The following is a 16,137-nucleotide window of genomic DNA, read 5'->3' as shown; positions in this document are numbered from 1 at the left end:
ATGTACTGTTTCTTACACATAATTTACACCTCAATAAAGTTGAAAACAACTGTAAAGTAGATATGAAACAGACAAAGTATTAAATTAGTAGCAGCTACAAATACCTATGTAGTAAGTGGTTTTAAAAATCCAGTATTGGGAAGGGGAGAGGATATACCTCAAAGTCGTAGAGCACATGCTTAGCATGCACAAGGTCCTGGGTTCAATCCCCAGTACTTTCATTAAAAATTATAATTAAATTAAAAATATATTAAAAAATCCAGTATCAGTGGCAAATAAATTATTGTGTCTATGCTTTAATATCTTAAAACAATGTTAGCAATAGAACTTTCTGCAGTGACGGCTTCCATGTTTTACATCTGCACTGTCCAATATGGCAGCCAGCCACATCTGGCCGTGAGCACTTGAAATGTGGCTAGGGTGACTAATAATGGAATTTTTAATGTGCTTAATTTTAATCGACTTAATTATAAGTTGAAAAGTCACATGCCATTACAGCTTTACAACCAAAAAAAACAAAACAAAATAAAACAAAACACACACACAACTAAAAGCTAAGAAAAAGACAAAAGCTCTTTTGGAAAAAATGTACCACTGTTGTACCCTGTGCCCGACTCTGAGCCATGCACTATTTATTACCTTATAAGAGGCATCTTATGAAATCATCTCAATAACCCCATTTTATAGATGAGGAAGCCAAGGTTCCTAAAAGGATGTAGATGACTTGTCCTGACTGTAACACTGAGGACTGGCTGCACTAGGATTGGGGCTAGAGTGTCTTTGACTCCAACACAGGGCCCTGCCTCCTATCCACCCACCCACCCACAGCCCGGTCTCCACCCCTCCGACCTCACCTCCAGCTCACCAGTTGCCTGCTACCTTTTCTTGATCTCCTCATTGATAAGGCTCACAATTTTCCGCAGCTTGGTCTCATCCACGAAGCCATCACCTTTCTGGGCACGGAGGGGAAAGAGCACAAATGTGTCTGTCTCCCACGCCTTGGAACACCACCCTCCCTTCTTGTCCAGGACCCTTGTTTAGAATCACCTTCTTTGAATGGACCAGTTTCCCGTCCACAAACACTTCAAACTCCCCTGTAGCCTGGGCAGATACGTCCTCCTCCTGGGGAGGGAATATTAGGCGTTGGCAGAGGCTAAGAGCTCCCCTCAAAGCCCCTTTGGGGGTCTTGCAGCCCTGAATACCCAACCCATTCCCCTGGGCCACCAGTGCACTCACAAAGAGTAGACAATTTGGAAATTGCTGCTCCAGGCTCTTTTTCAGTAGGATGTACTGTGGGGAGGAGATGGGACCGTGTGGTCACAGGATCAGAGGACCAAAGGGTCATGGGGTCACAGGTCTTGAGGGAAGGGAAATAGGAATTCCTTCCAGACCTCATGGTTCACACTCCCCCACCTCCAAAGTTAAAACTACTCACCCTAAGGCCATAGCTTCAGAGGCCACTGGACGTCAAGGGCAAGAGGAGGGAGGCAGAGAGAGATGGAGGGAAGACACTGCTTCAGTATCTCCCCAACCAGAGGGACACTGTGAACACCTAAGTCAAATCCCATCCCTCACCTGCTCAAAAGCCTCCCAAGACGCCACCTCACTCAGCAAAAAAAGTCCTCCCTGTGGTCCACAAGCCCCCACAGGATCTGGCCCTACCACCTCTCTGCTCCATCTCCTCGCACTTTCCCCCTACCCCGGCCCACTCTAGTCCAGCCATAGGGACTTCATAGCTCTTCTTCCAATGTTCCAGGCATGCTTTGCCCCAGGGCCTTTGCACTGGCCATTCCCTATGCAGAATGCTCTTTCCTTGGTATTCACAAGGCTCCACCTCTCCCCTCTTTCAAGTCTTTGCTCATAGATCACCTCCTCAGTGAAAACTTCCTGACTACCCCAGCTAAAACTGTGACACCCCTCCCAAGATGCCTTTGATCCATAGCACTGATTGCCTTCTAAGATCCTAAATAATTTGCCATTTGTCATGTTTATTGTCCATCCCTGCCCCTCCACACCAGAATGTCCATGCCACAGGGATCTGTCTCATTCACTGCTATGTCTCTGATACTGAGAACAAGGCCAGCATCAGAGACACAGCAGTGAATAAGCAGGGATTTACTTAATAAATGGTTGTTGAAGAAACAAAACAATGAATGAATCCACAGAGTCAGAGAGATAGAAAGGAGGAGATGGGGAGGACGGTGTAGCTCAGTGGTAGAGCGCATGCTTAGCATGCATGAGGTCCTGGGTTCAATCTCCAGTACCTCCATTAAAACAAATAAACCTAATTATCCCCCTCAAATATACAGTGTTGTATGTCAATTGTATCTCAATAAACTGGAAGGGAAAAAATTTAAAAAAAAATTTTAAAGGAGGAAATGGGCAGAGAAAGGGGGTGGGGTGGGGAGATGGGGAAAGAGACACACCACATAGGGAAAGGGAAAACGGCTGTGAGTTGGAGAGACAGAAAACCGGAACCTTCTAGAGCAGGAGAGAGGCACAGGGATTAGAGAGAAGACAATGCCCCTCCCCCGGCCACATCCAGCCCTGGGTCTCAGTAAGAGCAAAGGAAGGTCACTGCTGTTACTGTTGTGGGGACACAAAGATTCAGCTCTGAGACCAGGAATGCAGACTAAAGCCAGCTTCCTTCGGCCTTTGCACTGGCTGTTCCCCTCCCCTTTTCCCCCCTCCCTCCACCCCCCACGCCCCCACCCCCATCACAGGGGCGACCTGATCCCCCTTCTCCACTCTTCTTAGTGGCTCCTCACTGAGAAGTAGCAACCTAAGCGCCACCTCCTGAGAAAGACTGTCCCTGAACACCCAGCCTCTGAAGTTCTCCCACCCCTTGTCCTCCCTCAGGGCCCTCTGCTCTACAGGGGAGGAAAGCAGGTGGCTCTGTTCACAGGAGTGTGAACGAGTGAACCCAGAGATCGCTAGTTCCAAAGAGAACGGCAGGTGGCGCCTACCCCCTCCAGCCCTTGCCCCGGGGGAGGAAGCCGCTGTGGGTGGGGACAGCCCCTGACCAGTAGACCACGCGAATCATGATCTTGTTGTCCACTTGGATGTTCTCGCTGGTGGAGGCGAATGTGTTGGCAGAAAACGGTAAGGTGACGGCCAACGGGATGGTCCCAAGGATGGGCGTCGCCAGGCTATGTCCAGAAGTGGAATCTATCAACTTGGTGGCCGATGGGTCTGCCCTCGGGCTGGACTCGAGGGTGGACCCCAGGAAATCGGTGGCCAATGGAGTAAGGGCAGGAAAGGGCTCTTGGGTGGGACCGAAGCCATTGGTGAACGATGGGATGGGCTTCACCCTCAGGGTCGGCGCAGGATCCTGATCAGGCGACAAAGTGAGCTGGGGATCAGGTTCTGGGGGCGGATCCGAAGATAGGCCGGAGTTTGGGAGGGGTTCCAAGGCAGGGACCAGGATCCGAGACGGGGTCGGGGTTGGGATCCCAGCCGGAGTCGGGATCCTGACCGGAGTCGGTGAACGGACTGGAGTTGCGGTCCAGACCGGTGTTGGGATCCGAACCGGAGTCGGGGTCCGGACAGGGGTCGGGGTACGGACCAGAGTTGGCGTCCGGACGGGAGTTGGAGTCCGGACTGGAGTTGGGGTCCGGATCGGGGCCAAGGTCCGGACCAGAGTCGGAGTCCGGACCGGGATGGAGTTTCTGACCACGGTCGAACCCCGGGCCGGAACTGAGGCCCGGACCGAAGGCAAGGTCCGGGCCGGGGTGGGGCCTGGGGCCCGCTCCTGGTTGTTCATGGGGGTCAGGGGCGGACCCCAGATACCCAGGTTGGGATCCCGCCAGGCCCTCCTGCCTCGGGCAGGGAGAGCCTTAACCGCGCAGGGTTCTAAAATGGGAGGCGACCACAATGGAGCGCTGTTACATGGGGTTCCATTCAGCGCGCAGGTTCTACTGCTTTGGGCCAGGATGGGGCCGGGACCGCCAGATCCCGCCTGATAATTCCCATTCCCTTAATCCTCACCTCCAGGGTAAGGAACACACAGACTGCCAGTGTCCTTAACATTCATGCGTTCAATATCTGATTACTGAGTGCCTGCTATGTGCTCAGTCCTGTGCTGGGTGATTCTGGGGCCAGAGCAGTGATCAGGCAAGCCCACATCCAGTGATCAGGCTCCCTGTCCAGTGCGGGAGATATACCAATCGCCAAACAATGACAGCCCAGTGAGGTCAGGGTGAGGGTGGAGGAAGCACAGGCACGGGGGTCAGAGATGTGGTGAGGAAGCACATGGGCCTGTGGGATCCCAGAAGAGGTGCTAGAACCAGTCTGGGGCAATCAGGGAGGGCTTCTTAGAAGAGGGGACAACCGAGAGATCTGCAGAAAAATCATAATGAGCAACAGTAACAGATTTTACATTTATACAGTGCTAAGTGCTACACATATGCCTACAGCTGATAAGCTGTAGTAAAGCCAGGATTCAGACAAGCTGTCAGGCTTCAGGGTCCTGACACAGAACTCCTCTGCCAAGGACTCTATCACACTGTGAGTTCCTCCAGGGTGGGAACCTGTCTGGTTCACTGCTAAATCCCCAGCTCCTAAAACAAGGCCTGGCACACAGTAGGCACTGAATAAATATTTATCTTTTTATTTTGAAACAGTTTTCACACTCGCAAGAAGTTGGGGAAGAGTATAGAAAATTCTTTTGTATCTTTCACCCAGCTTTCCCCAATAACAACATCTTATGTAACCACAGTACATTATCAAAACCAGGATATTGACATTGGTCCCATGCTATTAGGTCAGATCCAGACCTATTTGGATTCATGGAAGATTTCGAGCAGAGGAGAGGTCATGGCCCACTGTGCTTCCTGACCCCTGAGAGACCTTCCTGTGCTAAATCTTGGGCCTGAGTCCCAAATACCAGGAGGATCAAGAAAGACCCTGAATGTCCTGTGTGATGCTAGGCAAGTCTCTACTCTTCTCTAGGCTTCAGTTGGTTTCTCTGTGAAATGAACTTGAAATAGGCTTTCCTCTTTTAGCATAATATTGAGAACAAACATTTAGTGAGCATCTAATATATGCCAGACTCTGTTATAAAATGCTTTGTATTTATTAATTTAGCTAATACTCATAACCTTCTGAAGCAGGTTCTTTTACTAGTCTCATTTTACAGATAAGGAAATTAAGGCACAGAGAGGTGATGTGACTTGGCCGAGTAAGTAGCAGAACCAAAATCTGAACCAAGGCTGTCTGATTTCTGTGCATTTGGAGGCATTTTGATTTTTTGTCTTTTTTTTTTTTTTTTTTTTTTTTTTTGCTTTTTTGGAGTGATCACTTAGGGTACTTTATTCACTACTGTCATTGTGGTAAATGCAGTAAGTCTAGGCCTGAAAGATTAAAAGCCCTGCCAAAAGAGAAAAAAAAAAACGACCATTTGGGGAATGCCTTCCACTTTAGTCCTCTGGGGCTCTGCTTCCTTTCACCTTTAAAGGGAAGGGATATGGACCAGAATAACTTTCCTTCCCTGTGAGTGCTAACCATCTGAGATGGTTTTTCTTGCCCCAGCAGCTGCTACCTTGGGCTCAGCCTGCAGCATCCCGTGAGGCAAAGCCATGGATCACAGCCTGCACTTTAAAGGGCCTGCTGACTTGGGTGCAGGACTCTTCCCTTACAGTGGTGAATCAGAGAACTCCAGTCATCACTCTCTGATCATCCAGTCGGTACTATTCCTGGAATGACTCATGGATGTGTACGGTGATGGTGCCAACACTCTGCCACAGGTGACACATCACTGACACCAGGAAGTACATCAAAGGGGGAATCCATGGGATGCAACTGCCTGCCTTCAGCAGCCATTGATCAAAAAAAACCAGCATGAGCATAACACAACTTCCCATCTTCCTTTTTTTTTTTTTTAAGTGGAGGGATGGGGATTGAATCCAGGACCTCATGCATGCTAAGCATGCACTCTACCACTGAGCTAGCCCCCAGCCCCCCATCTTTGCTTTTAAATTGAGCTCTGCTCTTTCGGCAGGTTGCATACTCTGTTCAAGGCAGCAAAGACTGGCCTCTGAAGATCAAGTTGTCTTAGAAGGAATAATGGGCTGGTTTTGATGTCTGCCTTTAACCTCAATTTAAATATTACTTTTGTTTTAATGCCCATTTTCTTTAATGCTATATTTAATCTTCATGACATAGAAATTCAACATAGTGAAACCTGAAAGGAGACTTTGTACACATAGCTATTTATTTGTACACATAGGTATATATGGTATCTGCTGACTGAATTAAAAGAATATGTGGATCCCTTGGCTACTGTTCTAATCAAAGAACCCCTTCATTTGATCACTTGCTGCTACATTCCATTTGTTACTTTTTTCTCTGTTCTCTCTTCTTCAGTTTCTAGGATTTTGCTCATTTCCAAAAATGTGTGGGCACTGTCCCAGCCTTCTCCCCGCTAGAAAATATGGGGAAAGAGGACTGGTGGAAATTGGCTGATGGAGGCTTTTTATATTTTCTGTGATAGAAGTAGTATTAGCTGCGTGATTAACTGTCTTAGAATAGTCTCAAAATTTAAGAAAATACCCCCTCTCTGCAAGATCTTACTAAGATTTGTTCCATCTCATTACGAAGGAGTTGCTGCAATTACTCCACTCTCTGCACCTCAGATTCCCCTGGAAATAGGTTCTTTCTACTCTCACTGGTTCTGTTTGTTTGCCTACTAAGTCCAGTACTTCTGTCTAGTAACAAACCTGTTTTTTGGTAGAGGGAAGGACACTCCCTTGCTCATTATTCCATGTGACTTAGACAAGCTGACCTTAAGTCCTGCCACACACTAGACAAATGACAAAGCCTCGCCAATCAAAATAAGCCATACTGCCTGGCTACTAGTTCAAGTTGTCATGTAGCAAGCCAGCGCCAGTGAAAGTCCATCTACATACGAAGTCACCCAGAGACAACTGGAGAACAACACTGAGCCCTTGAATCTAGCCCTGTGGAAGCTACACCTACCACAGGATTTTCATTTTTATGAACTAATAAATTCTCTTGTTTATTTAAACCACTTTGAATTGTTTCTGACCCCTGCATCAGAGTCCTGTCTCAGGAAACCAAATTGCTCCCCTCAGTACCAACACCACATAGAAAGTACTCAACTTGATGAGTCCAAGTTGATCAAAATAAGAGCCTTTATAGATGTCTCTGGAGAGATGGTGAGAGGAAAAAGATAAGATATAAATAACCATTATGTACAACTTCCAATGGTAAAATCCTCCCAGTCACCCCTTCCAGCTTGAACTCCAAAGTGTCTGAAGCAGAGAATACAAAAGTATCCAGGTTCTGTCTCCAGGTGCTGATAGAGAAGGGGCAGGTTAGGCCTAGAAACAAAACAAGTAGGAGGCATTAGAAAGGGCTGCCCCTCCGCCACCCCTCCCTCCCCCCAGTGAGCGGAAATCCGTGGAGAAGCTCTGGAGGAGGCTCCCTACTGTGACCTCTTGAAGTCAAAGAGAAGATGCCAAGTAGCTGAGACGATAGCAAAAGGGATGCAAGGTAGAACTAAATTAAGTCAAGATTGAAAAGCGGGCTTAAAGACCTTCCAGAGACTCTACCCTCCTCATTTGACAGATAAAGGAGAGCTACAGGAAAAGCTGGGGCTGCCTCTGCCCAGTACGCCCAATGTGTGCAGACGAGGGAGAGGTGTGTAACTACCTCCCGGGCATATATCGAAGGAGCAGATACGACGTAAATCGAACGAGAGTCTCCATCTTCAGGGCGAGTCCAATCTGAGGACGGGCTGCGGGAGGAAGGGAGTAAGATCCAGACCCTTTAAATTCTCACATCTTGTTTTCCCACCCACCACGGAGAGGAATCCAAAGCCAACCAGAGGGATTGTGAAACGACTCAAACAGAAAAGAGTTGGAGCTGGGAGAAGTGAAAGTGATCGATCAGGAAAGCCCACCAAGGCATCAAGCTAACTGCATTACGGAGACTGATGCAAGCAGCCAAGAGGGATAAGGAATACGTCTGAGGACAAACCGCTCACCTTGGGCCATCCCCGGACCCCTCGGGCGTCCTCATGTTGTTCAGTGCATCAGGGAGCAATTGGACAGATGGCTCCGGGGTCCCCGCCAGCAAGCGAGACCCAGTATCTCGGCCAGGGCCACGGCGTCGCACGTGAACCAGCAAGAGCGCAGCGCCCGCCAAACCAGCGGCCACCAGCAGTCCCAAAGCCGGCGGCAAAAAGAAGAGCTGCGAGTCCCCACGCCTTGGGCCCGAGGGGGCCGCGGGCAGTGCGCCTGCGCCGCCGTCCGCGTCGTCGGGGTGAACCTGGAATTCGCACCGCGTGCCCATGTAGCCGGGCGCGCAGGCGCAGACGAGGCCGGAGAAGTGAGCGTAGCAGCGGCCGCCGTGGGCGCAGGGGCGCGCAGCGCATGGGTCGGCGCGCTCGCGACAGTCGCGGCCGCCGAAGCCCAGCGCGCAGGAGCAGCGGCGCGCGCCGCCGCCCTCCAAGCACGTGCCGCCGTTGGCGCAGGCGCGGCCGGCGCAGTCGTCCAGGTCGTGCTCGCAGCGCGGCCCCGCGAAGCCGGCACGGCAGCGGCAGCGCAAGGCGTGGCCCAGATCCAGGCAGATCCCGCCTGTAGGGAACTGGGTGTCGAGGGTGCGGTCTGGGAGGAGCGATGCCCCAGACCCGCCCGGGCTTCTTTTTCTCTTCTCAGTAATCCCCGCCCTCCCCTTTTCTCTGGGTCCCCTCTGTCTCATCTGACTCAAGGGCCGCCTCTGGGAGTTTGCTTGGAAAGGCGGCCTGCATTTTTTTCCCCTGATGAAGTCTTGGATTAACTCGGCCTCACCTCTTTGGCTCTCTGTGTCTGTCTCTTTTTCTCTCGGCTTCAACCATATTTAAATAGTTAACGGTTCCAGAACAATGGGTTTGAACCACCTGGCCTTGGCCTATATCTTCTCCCTTTTCCCTTCCTCCTTTTCTCCCATTCTTTTCACCTGTTCTCTTGAGCTCATCCTTCAGGTGTCCCCTCCTCCAGAAAGCCATCCTTGATTCTTCCTCCATCCCAGTCCTGACCTCCCCCATCACAGCCCTAGCCGCTCTGGGCTCTGTCTGAAGACGACTCTGCCTTCTCCTCTGGACTGGTACCCCTATGAGTGCAGGGCTTGTCCTGGCCGCTGCTGTGTCCCTAGTAACACTCAGCCCCGGGTGAACACTCAGTGAGTGTTTTGGAAAGAATTAGTATTGTTATAAGAGGGTGCACTGAGCCCTTTACATTCATAATCTTGTTTAATATTTTAATACCTATATCAAAAAATCAGGTCTCTCCACTGTTGAAAACCTTACTGTGGCTCCATCTCACTCAGAGTAACACCAAAATCTTCCCCATCACCTATGAAGTCGTACAGGATCTGTCCCAGTCCCCTCCCTGACCTCATCTCTCACCTCTCTCCCCTCACTCACTCTGCTCCAACCACACTGTCTTCCCCACGATCCTCAACACACCAGACACATTCCTACCTCAGGGTATTTACACCAACTCGTCCCTCTGCTCTGAACATTCTGGTCCCCCAACTCCCCACGCAGCTCCCTCCCTACACCTTCAGCAAGGTCTTCCCTAACCACTCTAACTAAAATGTCAACCTGCCCCCATCATACACACTCCCCATCCCCCATCTGGCTTTTACTTTTCTTCTTTGTTTTTATCACCATCCTACCTCCTATATATTTACTTATTTATCCTCTTTATTGTCTACCCCATCATCTCAATGAGGGTAGGGATTTTTGTCTCTTTCCTGATCCCATCCCCCGAGCCTAGAACAGGGCCGAGTACTCAGTGGATGATCAACAGATATTTATGAGCTAGGAATATCACCTCGCCTGTTTTACAGAAGAGCAAACTGAGGCTGGGCTGAGGGGGAGGATCACTTCCCCAGGCTGCAGGGCTACAGGAGTCCCACCTGGGACTATGTGAGCCAAGCCCTGCTCGGGCCCACTGACTGTGCAGGGACTCCCATCCCCCATCCCTCATTGCTCTGTCCTCCCCACCTTACCATTCCGGCATGGCTGCAAGCTGCACCGGTCCACCCTCTTCTCACAGTTGGAGCCTTGGAAACCCGGTGGGCAGTGGCAGATGTAGGCAGAATCGGGGTCTGCGCCTCCCACACACAAGCCACCGTTGAAGCAAGGTCCATCCGCACATGTCACCCCGCTCACCTCACACCGCAACCCGTAGAACCCACGGGGACAGGTGCATTCGAAGGACCCCAGTGTCTCCTGGGCAGAAGCAAGAGGACTTCGGATCAGGGTTTCCTTGGAGCAAAATCCCATCCTCCTCTGCAACCTTGACCACTGTGAGGGCTGCTCCGTCTCCAGTCCCACCTCCTTCCCAGTATGTAGGGGCCTCACCAGGGAAGTCCTCCCTAGACAACCCCACACTCTGCTCCGTATTTCTGGGTCTGGCCATCCAGCCCTGCAGAGGGAAGGCTCTGGAGGCCCAAAGAGATCCCATTCCCACCTACACCTTGCCTAACAAATGCTACTGGCCCTGTCTGCCCTCCCCGAGTCTGTCTGCCTAGCCCAGCCCTAATTCCAGGTCCTAATCTAAGCCCACCTCCTCCAGGAAGCCTTCTTTGGCTCTCCCCTCTCAGCACCCCCCAACTTAAACACTGAGTGTTTCTCACTGTCCCATAGTAGTAGCAGTGTCCAGGTGGCCCACCCTGGGCTCTACTTCATCCCAGTACACACGAGGCTCCCTCCCACAGTCATACCTTTGCTTACCCGAGGCCACTCATCTGGTCTAATTTCTCCAGTCACCTCCTCCCAGCCAAATTAAACTTCAGAAGCCCTAGACCCGGGCTCATCTCCAGAAAGCCTTCTCTTGTGCCCCCCATCCCTAATTCTCAACCCACCTGGCGCCACCACCCCTATCTTGAGCCCTGAGTTGTTCTCTACCCCACAGGGGGTGCAGTTTGTGGCCCCACAGGACTCCTTGTCATTCCATGTCCACACCTTTAGGTGCCACCCACTGGGTCTGCTCTTCCCAAACCCATTGCCATCACCTCATCCTACTTCAAGGCCCCAGATGCAGGTCAGACACCTCCAGGAAGCCCTCCCTGATTGCTACCCCTGGAGCTCCCCACCCCCGCTCAGCAGCTTAGGTTGTTGTTTCATGGAGCCCCAGACAGAGGGTGGTGGGAACTCCCAAGGGAAAGTACTGCCCGGGAAGAGGTGGGAGGGGTGATACTAACACTACAGCTGCCCCCGTTGGCACACGGGTTCCCATCACAGGGCCCGGGCCCAGGTACGAGGCATCCATCAGTGGCAGAGGATGGACCCCTGGGGCTGAGGCAGCTGGTGGTGGAGACAGGGATTGTGCAGAGGGGCCCAGTCCAGCCCTCCAGACATTGACATTCATCGGGCTGCTCACAGAAGCCGTGATCGGGGCTGCAGCCTGCTCGACATGCTGCTGTGGGGGGAGGAGAGGCAGAAAGAAGAGGAACATTGATGAAGGGCAGAGTCAGAGAACAGGAATCAGAGAAGTTTTTTAGCGCTTTCTATGCATCATTTGTTTCATCTTTGTGACTGACAATCCACTGGGCTAAATGGTATTGTGACTCCCACTCTATGGGCCAGGAAACTGAGGTTCCAAGAGGCAGGGTGACCCGCCCAGCTAGGAAGTGGCAGAACAAGAATTTGAACCCAGGCTAAGGAATTCCAGAGTCTGAGCTCTTGGAAGGATAATGGAGTGGAGCTCCCAGGTCAGAGCTTGGAAAGAGGAGAATGAAGGAAGAGGACTGCGGATTGGGGAGGGACCCCTGGCATTCTGGGGGAAATGAGAGGGCCTTGGATTAAGGCAAGTCTGGGATGATCTGGATAAGACTGGGAGTCCTAGGAGTTTCACTGGGGCTCAGACATTCGGGGAGGGGTCTGAGGGTATCCAGGGTGGGGGTTGGGGATCCCAAGCTTTAGAAAGAAATGGGGTCTGGAGTGTAACCGCAGGGAGGGAGAATGGTGGAACCCCTGGGGAGGGGGAGGGAGGTTTCCAAAGCTCCTGGGTGCTCCTGGGGCAGAACTGATGGAGTTTTGGGGTCTGAGCATCTGGAAAGGGGTGTGGGTATGGGTTAGGGGAGGAACTGGGGGTAATGGCATGGGAAATGGGTATGGGATTCCTATTTGGGTAGACAAGAGTGCTGGGAAGAGGGAGTGGGCTGCAGTGCCCAGGCAGGGAAGTCTAGGGTCCTCAGTTTCCCTGAAAGCGGTAGCTGGATCATGGGAGCGGGCTGAAGACTATGAGTAGATCTGGGGAGGGGCCGGGGCCCTCAGCTCCCTGAAGGAGGTAGCTGAGTTGTGGAAGGGAGCTGGGGGCCATGAGGGGAGCTACTGCGCTGCCAGGTCAGCGGCAGTCCCTAGTTCATGGAGAGGTGTGTCTAGGGTAGCTGGGGAAGGGTTCTCGGGCCCCATTTCCCCGAAGAGGGCAATTAGGTTGTGAGGGGCGCCTGGAGATCGTGACGGAATGGGGTAGGGTTAAACATAGGACTCACGCGGTGTCTCGCACTCGTCCTCAACCGGCGCGCAGGGGTGCAGTCCCGGTCCGCACCGTGAGGGGGCGCTGCGCGAACGGCAGAGGCGCGCGCACGCGGCCCCGACGGTCGGTGGCTCGCAGCGCGCGCGGTACGAGAAGCGGAGCTCCCAGGCGCCTGCGCGCTGCACGTCTCGGGCCCAAGGGCCCCCGGCCGCCAGGTGACGCCGGCCAGCCACCCGCGCCAGCAGGCTCCAGGCGGGCCCTGCGGGGAGAAGGGAGATGTGCTGGGGTGCGACCCGACTCAATATCGCGATAGAGACTGACCGCGCAGGGTCGCACTCTCCCACGAGGCCAAACCTTTTTGAGTCCTGAGAATGGCAGTTACTGAGCAAGGCTGCAAACTCCCCTAATGAGCCCTGGGACCTTTGATGTCGCGATCCCTATGACCATAATGATAATAACAGTTCTCCCATAGAAGCCCCTGTATTTTGCCTCAGAATCTTTGTATATTAAGTTGTGATGAGACCTCTGTCACCCTGGGACATCTAATATTCTCCATATGGTCAAGGGGCAATGACAGGTCTTTGAAGTGAGGGCAATACACCCCCAAATTGGGCCTCAGGATCTTCCTGTATCAAAATGGTGACAGAATCCCCACTGTGGGCCTTATATAGCACCGAAGTCCCCCTAGAATTGATTAAATCACCCCCATATCCCTCCCTGAAACCTCTCCATGAAACTGCAACATCCCATAGGCTCTTTGGGACCTCTGTGCAGACACAGTGACAGAGCTTTGCATACAAGAACCAGAAAGTAATTCATATTGTACCCTGGGTTCTCAAAATCAGGTGGTGACAGAGCAGGACTATGAGATGCTACATCCTGCTCTGCTGGCATCGATTCCAAAATAGTAAATGAGCTTTCCCCTCTTTGCCTGGTATCAGGACCATGGATTCCTACATCCAATATCAGGTCATTTCTACATTGACATGCCAAGAGCCCTGGAGCTGTCAACACCCAGCACCACACTCCAAGAGCTGTGATGACATCATGGGTCCAGCAATCCTGTGAACACCGCACCCTACAGTAGACAGCCCCGTGTCACTCTCCTGGACCTCACATCAGGCCCTAACCCCTTGGAGTCCCTACATTCTACTCTGCAGTCCCAGGACTGAAGACACTCACCTCCAATCTGTTCTCCTAACTCCTCTCTCCAGGTTTCAATGATGAGAGAGAAGATGCCCTGGTTGAGTGGAGGAGGGGGGAGAGGAAAGAATGAACATAGTGATCAGGGCAGGTACTCGATGAAGGCCAGGGGTAAAGAGTGATGATCATTCCAGGGATCAGACAGGCATGGGACAATTCCCAGAGAGACTGGCTGAGGGAAGGAATGACAGTTTTGGCTTGCTTTATTGAGCACTTACTATGTGGTAAGCACTATACTCAAGATACCTGGTTGAATCCCTCAAAAGGGATCACTGCGATGTACCATGATGATCCCATTTTACAGATGAGGAAACTGAGACTGGGAAAAAGACAGTCACTTGCCCAAAAGGACAAAGGTCTAGAATTCAAAAATAGGTCTGTTTACCTCTGTGCTTTAGCGGTTGTGGGATGGGAAATAGGGTTTTGGAAGTGCAAGTCATGGACACAGGACCCAATTGGAAGGTCTGAAAAGAGGTAAGATGAGAGGATATTGGGGATCCCCAAGTCAGGGTGTGAGGGTCCTTAAGGGCAAGGAGATTTGGGGATAACTATGAGGATACCAGTGTTTAGAGATCCCCAGGGAACAGAGGTAGTGTTCTATGAATTCAGGGTTTCTAGAAGGTGGGTTTGGGGTTCTGGAAATTCCAAATGGGGTTCCAAGTGTGCAAGGCTGGGGTCAGAACATTTGAGATCCCTAGAGGGCAAGATGGAATCAGAAAAACTGGGGTCTCCAGGGGGTAGGTTTTATGGGTCTGACTGGTCTGGGAATTTGGAGTCCCCAGGGGGAGGGTTGGGGTCTTGGAAGCTGGAGGACAGATGGCAGTCGAGGTTTGGGTAAGGCCCTCAGCGCGGGAGTGCCCCAGGGCCGGGTCTCACCGGCCAGCTGTCCCGGAAGGGCACGCGCAGGAGGCCGTCGGGCAGCGGCAGGTCAGGCGCTGGCTCTCCGGGCTGCGCAGTATAGACCGGTCCGCGCGCGCTCAGCGCCGCGCCCAGGGTGCATGGAGACTCGGCGGCCTCCTCGGAGACCCCTGGCTTCAGGCAGACCCTGAAGAAGAGGCGGCAGGGGCCCCTGGCCTTGCGAGGGGACTGCGGAGCCCCCGGGCCTAGTCCCGGCCCGAAAGAGTGGATCTGCAGCTCGAAGACGCCGGCCGGCCGTGCCTGGGACCGAAAGCGGAACAGGGTGAGGGGACCGAGGGGACCCAGGTGTCCCCTTCACCCCGCACCCCCCCCAAAAACCCGTGGGTCGCACCCCCTCCCTCTCCACTCGGGCTCTGACCTGGGGAAGGAAAAAGAGTGCCAGGATCACCGTTGGGGACAGGAGCTGGGGCATCTGCGGGGCAAGCATGGCCTTTCGGAGGTCTTGGGAGCCGCAGCTGCTGGCTCAGAGCCTTATATCTAAGAGGACAGCTCCGCCCCTTCGGGCAGCGGCCCGGTTCCAGGAGACCCTAGGGGAGGAGGTCGCAGGGGAAGGGGAGCCTGCTGGAGCAATGGGAAATCGTGTCGTGGCCAAGGGCAATGTAGTGAGTGTATGATCTTGTCTGTGGGCCTGGGCGTGACTTTGTGTGTGACTGAGGACAGGGTGGAGTTTGCGGTTGGGGGTTAAGCTTGTATGTGAGGTTGGATATGGTTTTAAAATTCTGTGAGTGTGTGTGTGTGTGTGTGTGGTGTGAGAAAGAGCTACTGGAGAGTGTACATGACTGATTTTGTGTCTAGGTGAGATTGTGTGGCACCACGTGTGCCTGAAATTGTGTATGGTTAAGCCTCTTTGTGAGGTTGTAAATAATTCTAAGATTCTGTGTGTGTGTGTCTGTGTGTAAGCATGCACCTGCATGGGAGAATGGAGGGGTACATGATTTCATGGTTGTGTGACTTTTTGAGATTGTGTGGCTGTGTGGATGCTTCGCTGTGCAAGTATATGACTGTATGTGAGCTCCTGGGCCACTGTGTGTAGTCGTATGAACTTGTGACTTTGTGCTCTGTGCAGGTGCCTCTAGGTGGCTGTGTGTGTGGTAAGGTCTGTGCAAGGTTGTGACTGAGGGTATGTTTGTGAAGGAAACTGGGTGTGGGAGGTCCAAGAATGTAGCCCCATGTAGATAAGACGAAGATTCAGTGTTCTTTGTGGACCCGTGTGTGTGTGTGTGTGTGTGTGTGTGTGTGTGTGCGCGCGCGCACGCGCCTGCTCAAGTGTGTTCCCCACCCCAAAACAAAGCCACCCTCCCAAACCCCACATCAAGGATGCACCAGACGCCAGGACGAGAAGCCCCCGCCTCAGAGGGGGCTCCCAGCTGTATGTAAATGCCGCCATCTGCCGGGCGGCTGCGCCCCTCCCCCTGTGGGCCGCAGCTGGGCTGCCCGTTTGGCCTCCGGAAGGTGTGAGCAGCAAATGGGCAGGAAATTCTGTCCTCACATATCAGGGGCCCACTCCCTCACTCCAGGATGAATGGGG

The 16,137-nt window shown here is 52.5% G+C and overlaps 2 protein-coding genes across 2 annotated transcripts; both read right to left on the bottom strand.

Annotated features, from left to right (window-relative positions):
* Positions 1-721: 721 nt before the first annotated feature.
* On the bottom strand, positions 722-3,763 carry SELENOV (selenoprotein V). Its single transcript, XM_010985257.3, is given in 5 exon segments — positions 722-953; positions 1,048-1,122; positions 1,237-1,290; positions 1,436-1,460; positions 3,024-3,763. Coding segments are annotated over 5 exon segments (972 nt in total). The 3' UTR covers positions 722-875.
* An 829-nt stretch (positions 3,764-4,592) lies between these two features.
* DLL3 (delta like canonical Notch ligand 3) lies at positions 4,593-15,036 on the bottom strand. Its single transcript, XM_031458691.2, has 9 exons — positions 14,968-15,036; positions 14,568-14,849; positions 13,671-13,728; positions 12,505-12,747; positions 11,212-11,429; positions 10,015-10,237; positions 8,006-8,597; positions 7,672-7,756; positions 4,593-7,340 (listed from the first exon to the last, which is right to left on the bottom strand). Exons 1-9 carry the CDS (start codon positions 15,034-15,036, stop codon positions 7,335-7,337), a joined length of 1,776 nt encoding a protein of 591 aa, XP_031314551.1. The 3' UTR covers positions 4,593-7,334.
* Positions 15,037-16,137: the final 1,101 nt, after the last annotated feature.

The sequence above is a fragment of the Camelus dromedarius genome, chromosome 9 (genome assembly GCF_036321535.1).
Source record: "Camelus dromedarius isolate mCamDro1 chromosome 9, mCamDro1.pat, whole genome shotgun sequence".
Lineage (NCBI taxonomy): Eukaryota > Metazoa > Chordata > Mammalia > Artiodactyla > Camelidae > Camelus > Camelus dromedarius.
This window is presented reverse-complemented; position numbering and strand designations above follow the sequence as displayed.

Excerpts from the sequence above, each read along its gene's own strand:
- DLL3 (XM_031458691.2), bottom strand. The coding sequence starts at position 15,036 with ATGCTTGCCCCGCAGATGCCCCAGCTCCTGTCCCCAACGGTGATCCTG. Across the intron at positions 12,748-13,670 it reads GTTAGGAGAACAGATTGGAG|GGCCCGCCTGGAGCCTGCTG; the intron begins GTGAGTGTCTTC and ends TTCTCCCCGCAG. Across the intron at positions 8,598-10,014 it reads CTTGCAGCCATGCCGGAATG|GCGGGATCTGCCTGGATCTG; the intron begins GTAAGGTGGGGA and ends AGTTCCCTACAG.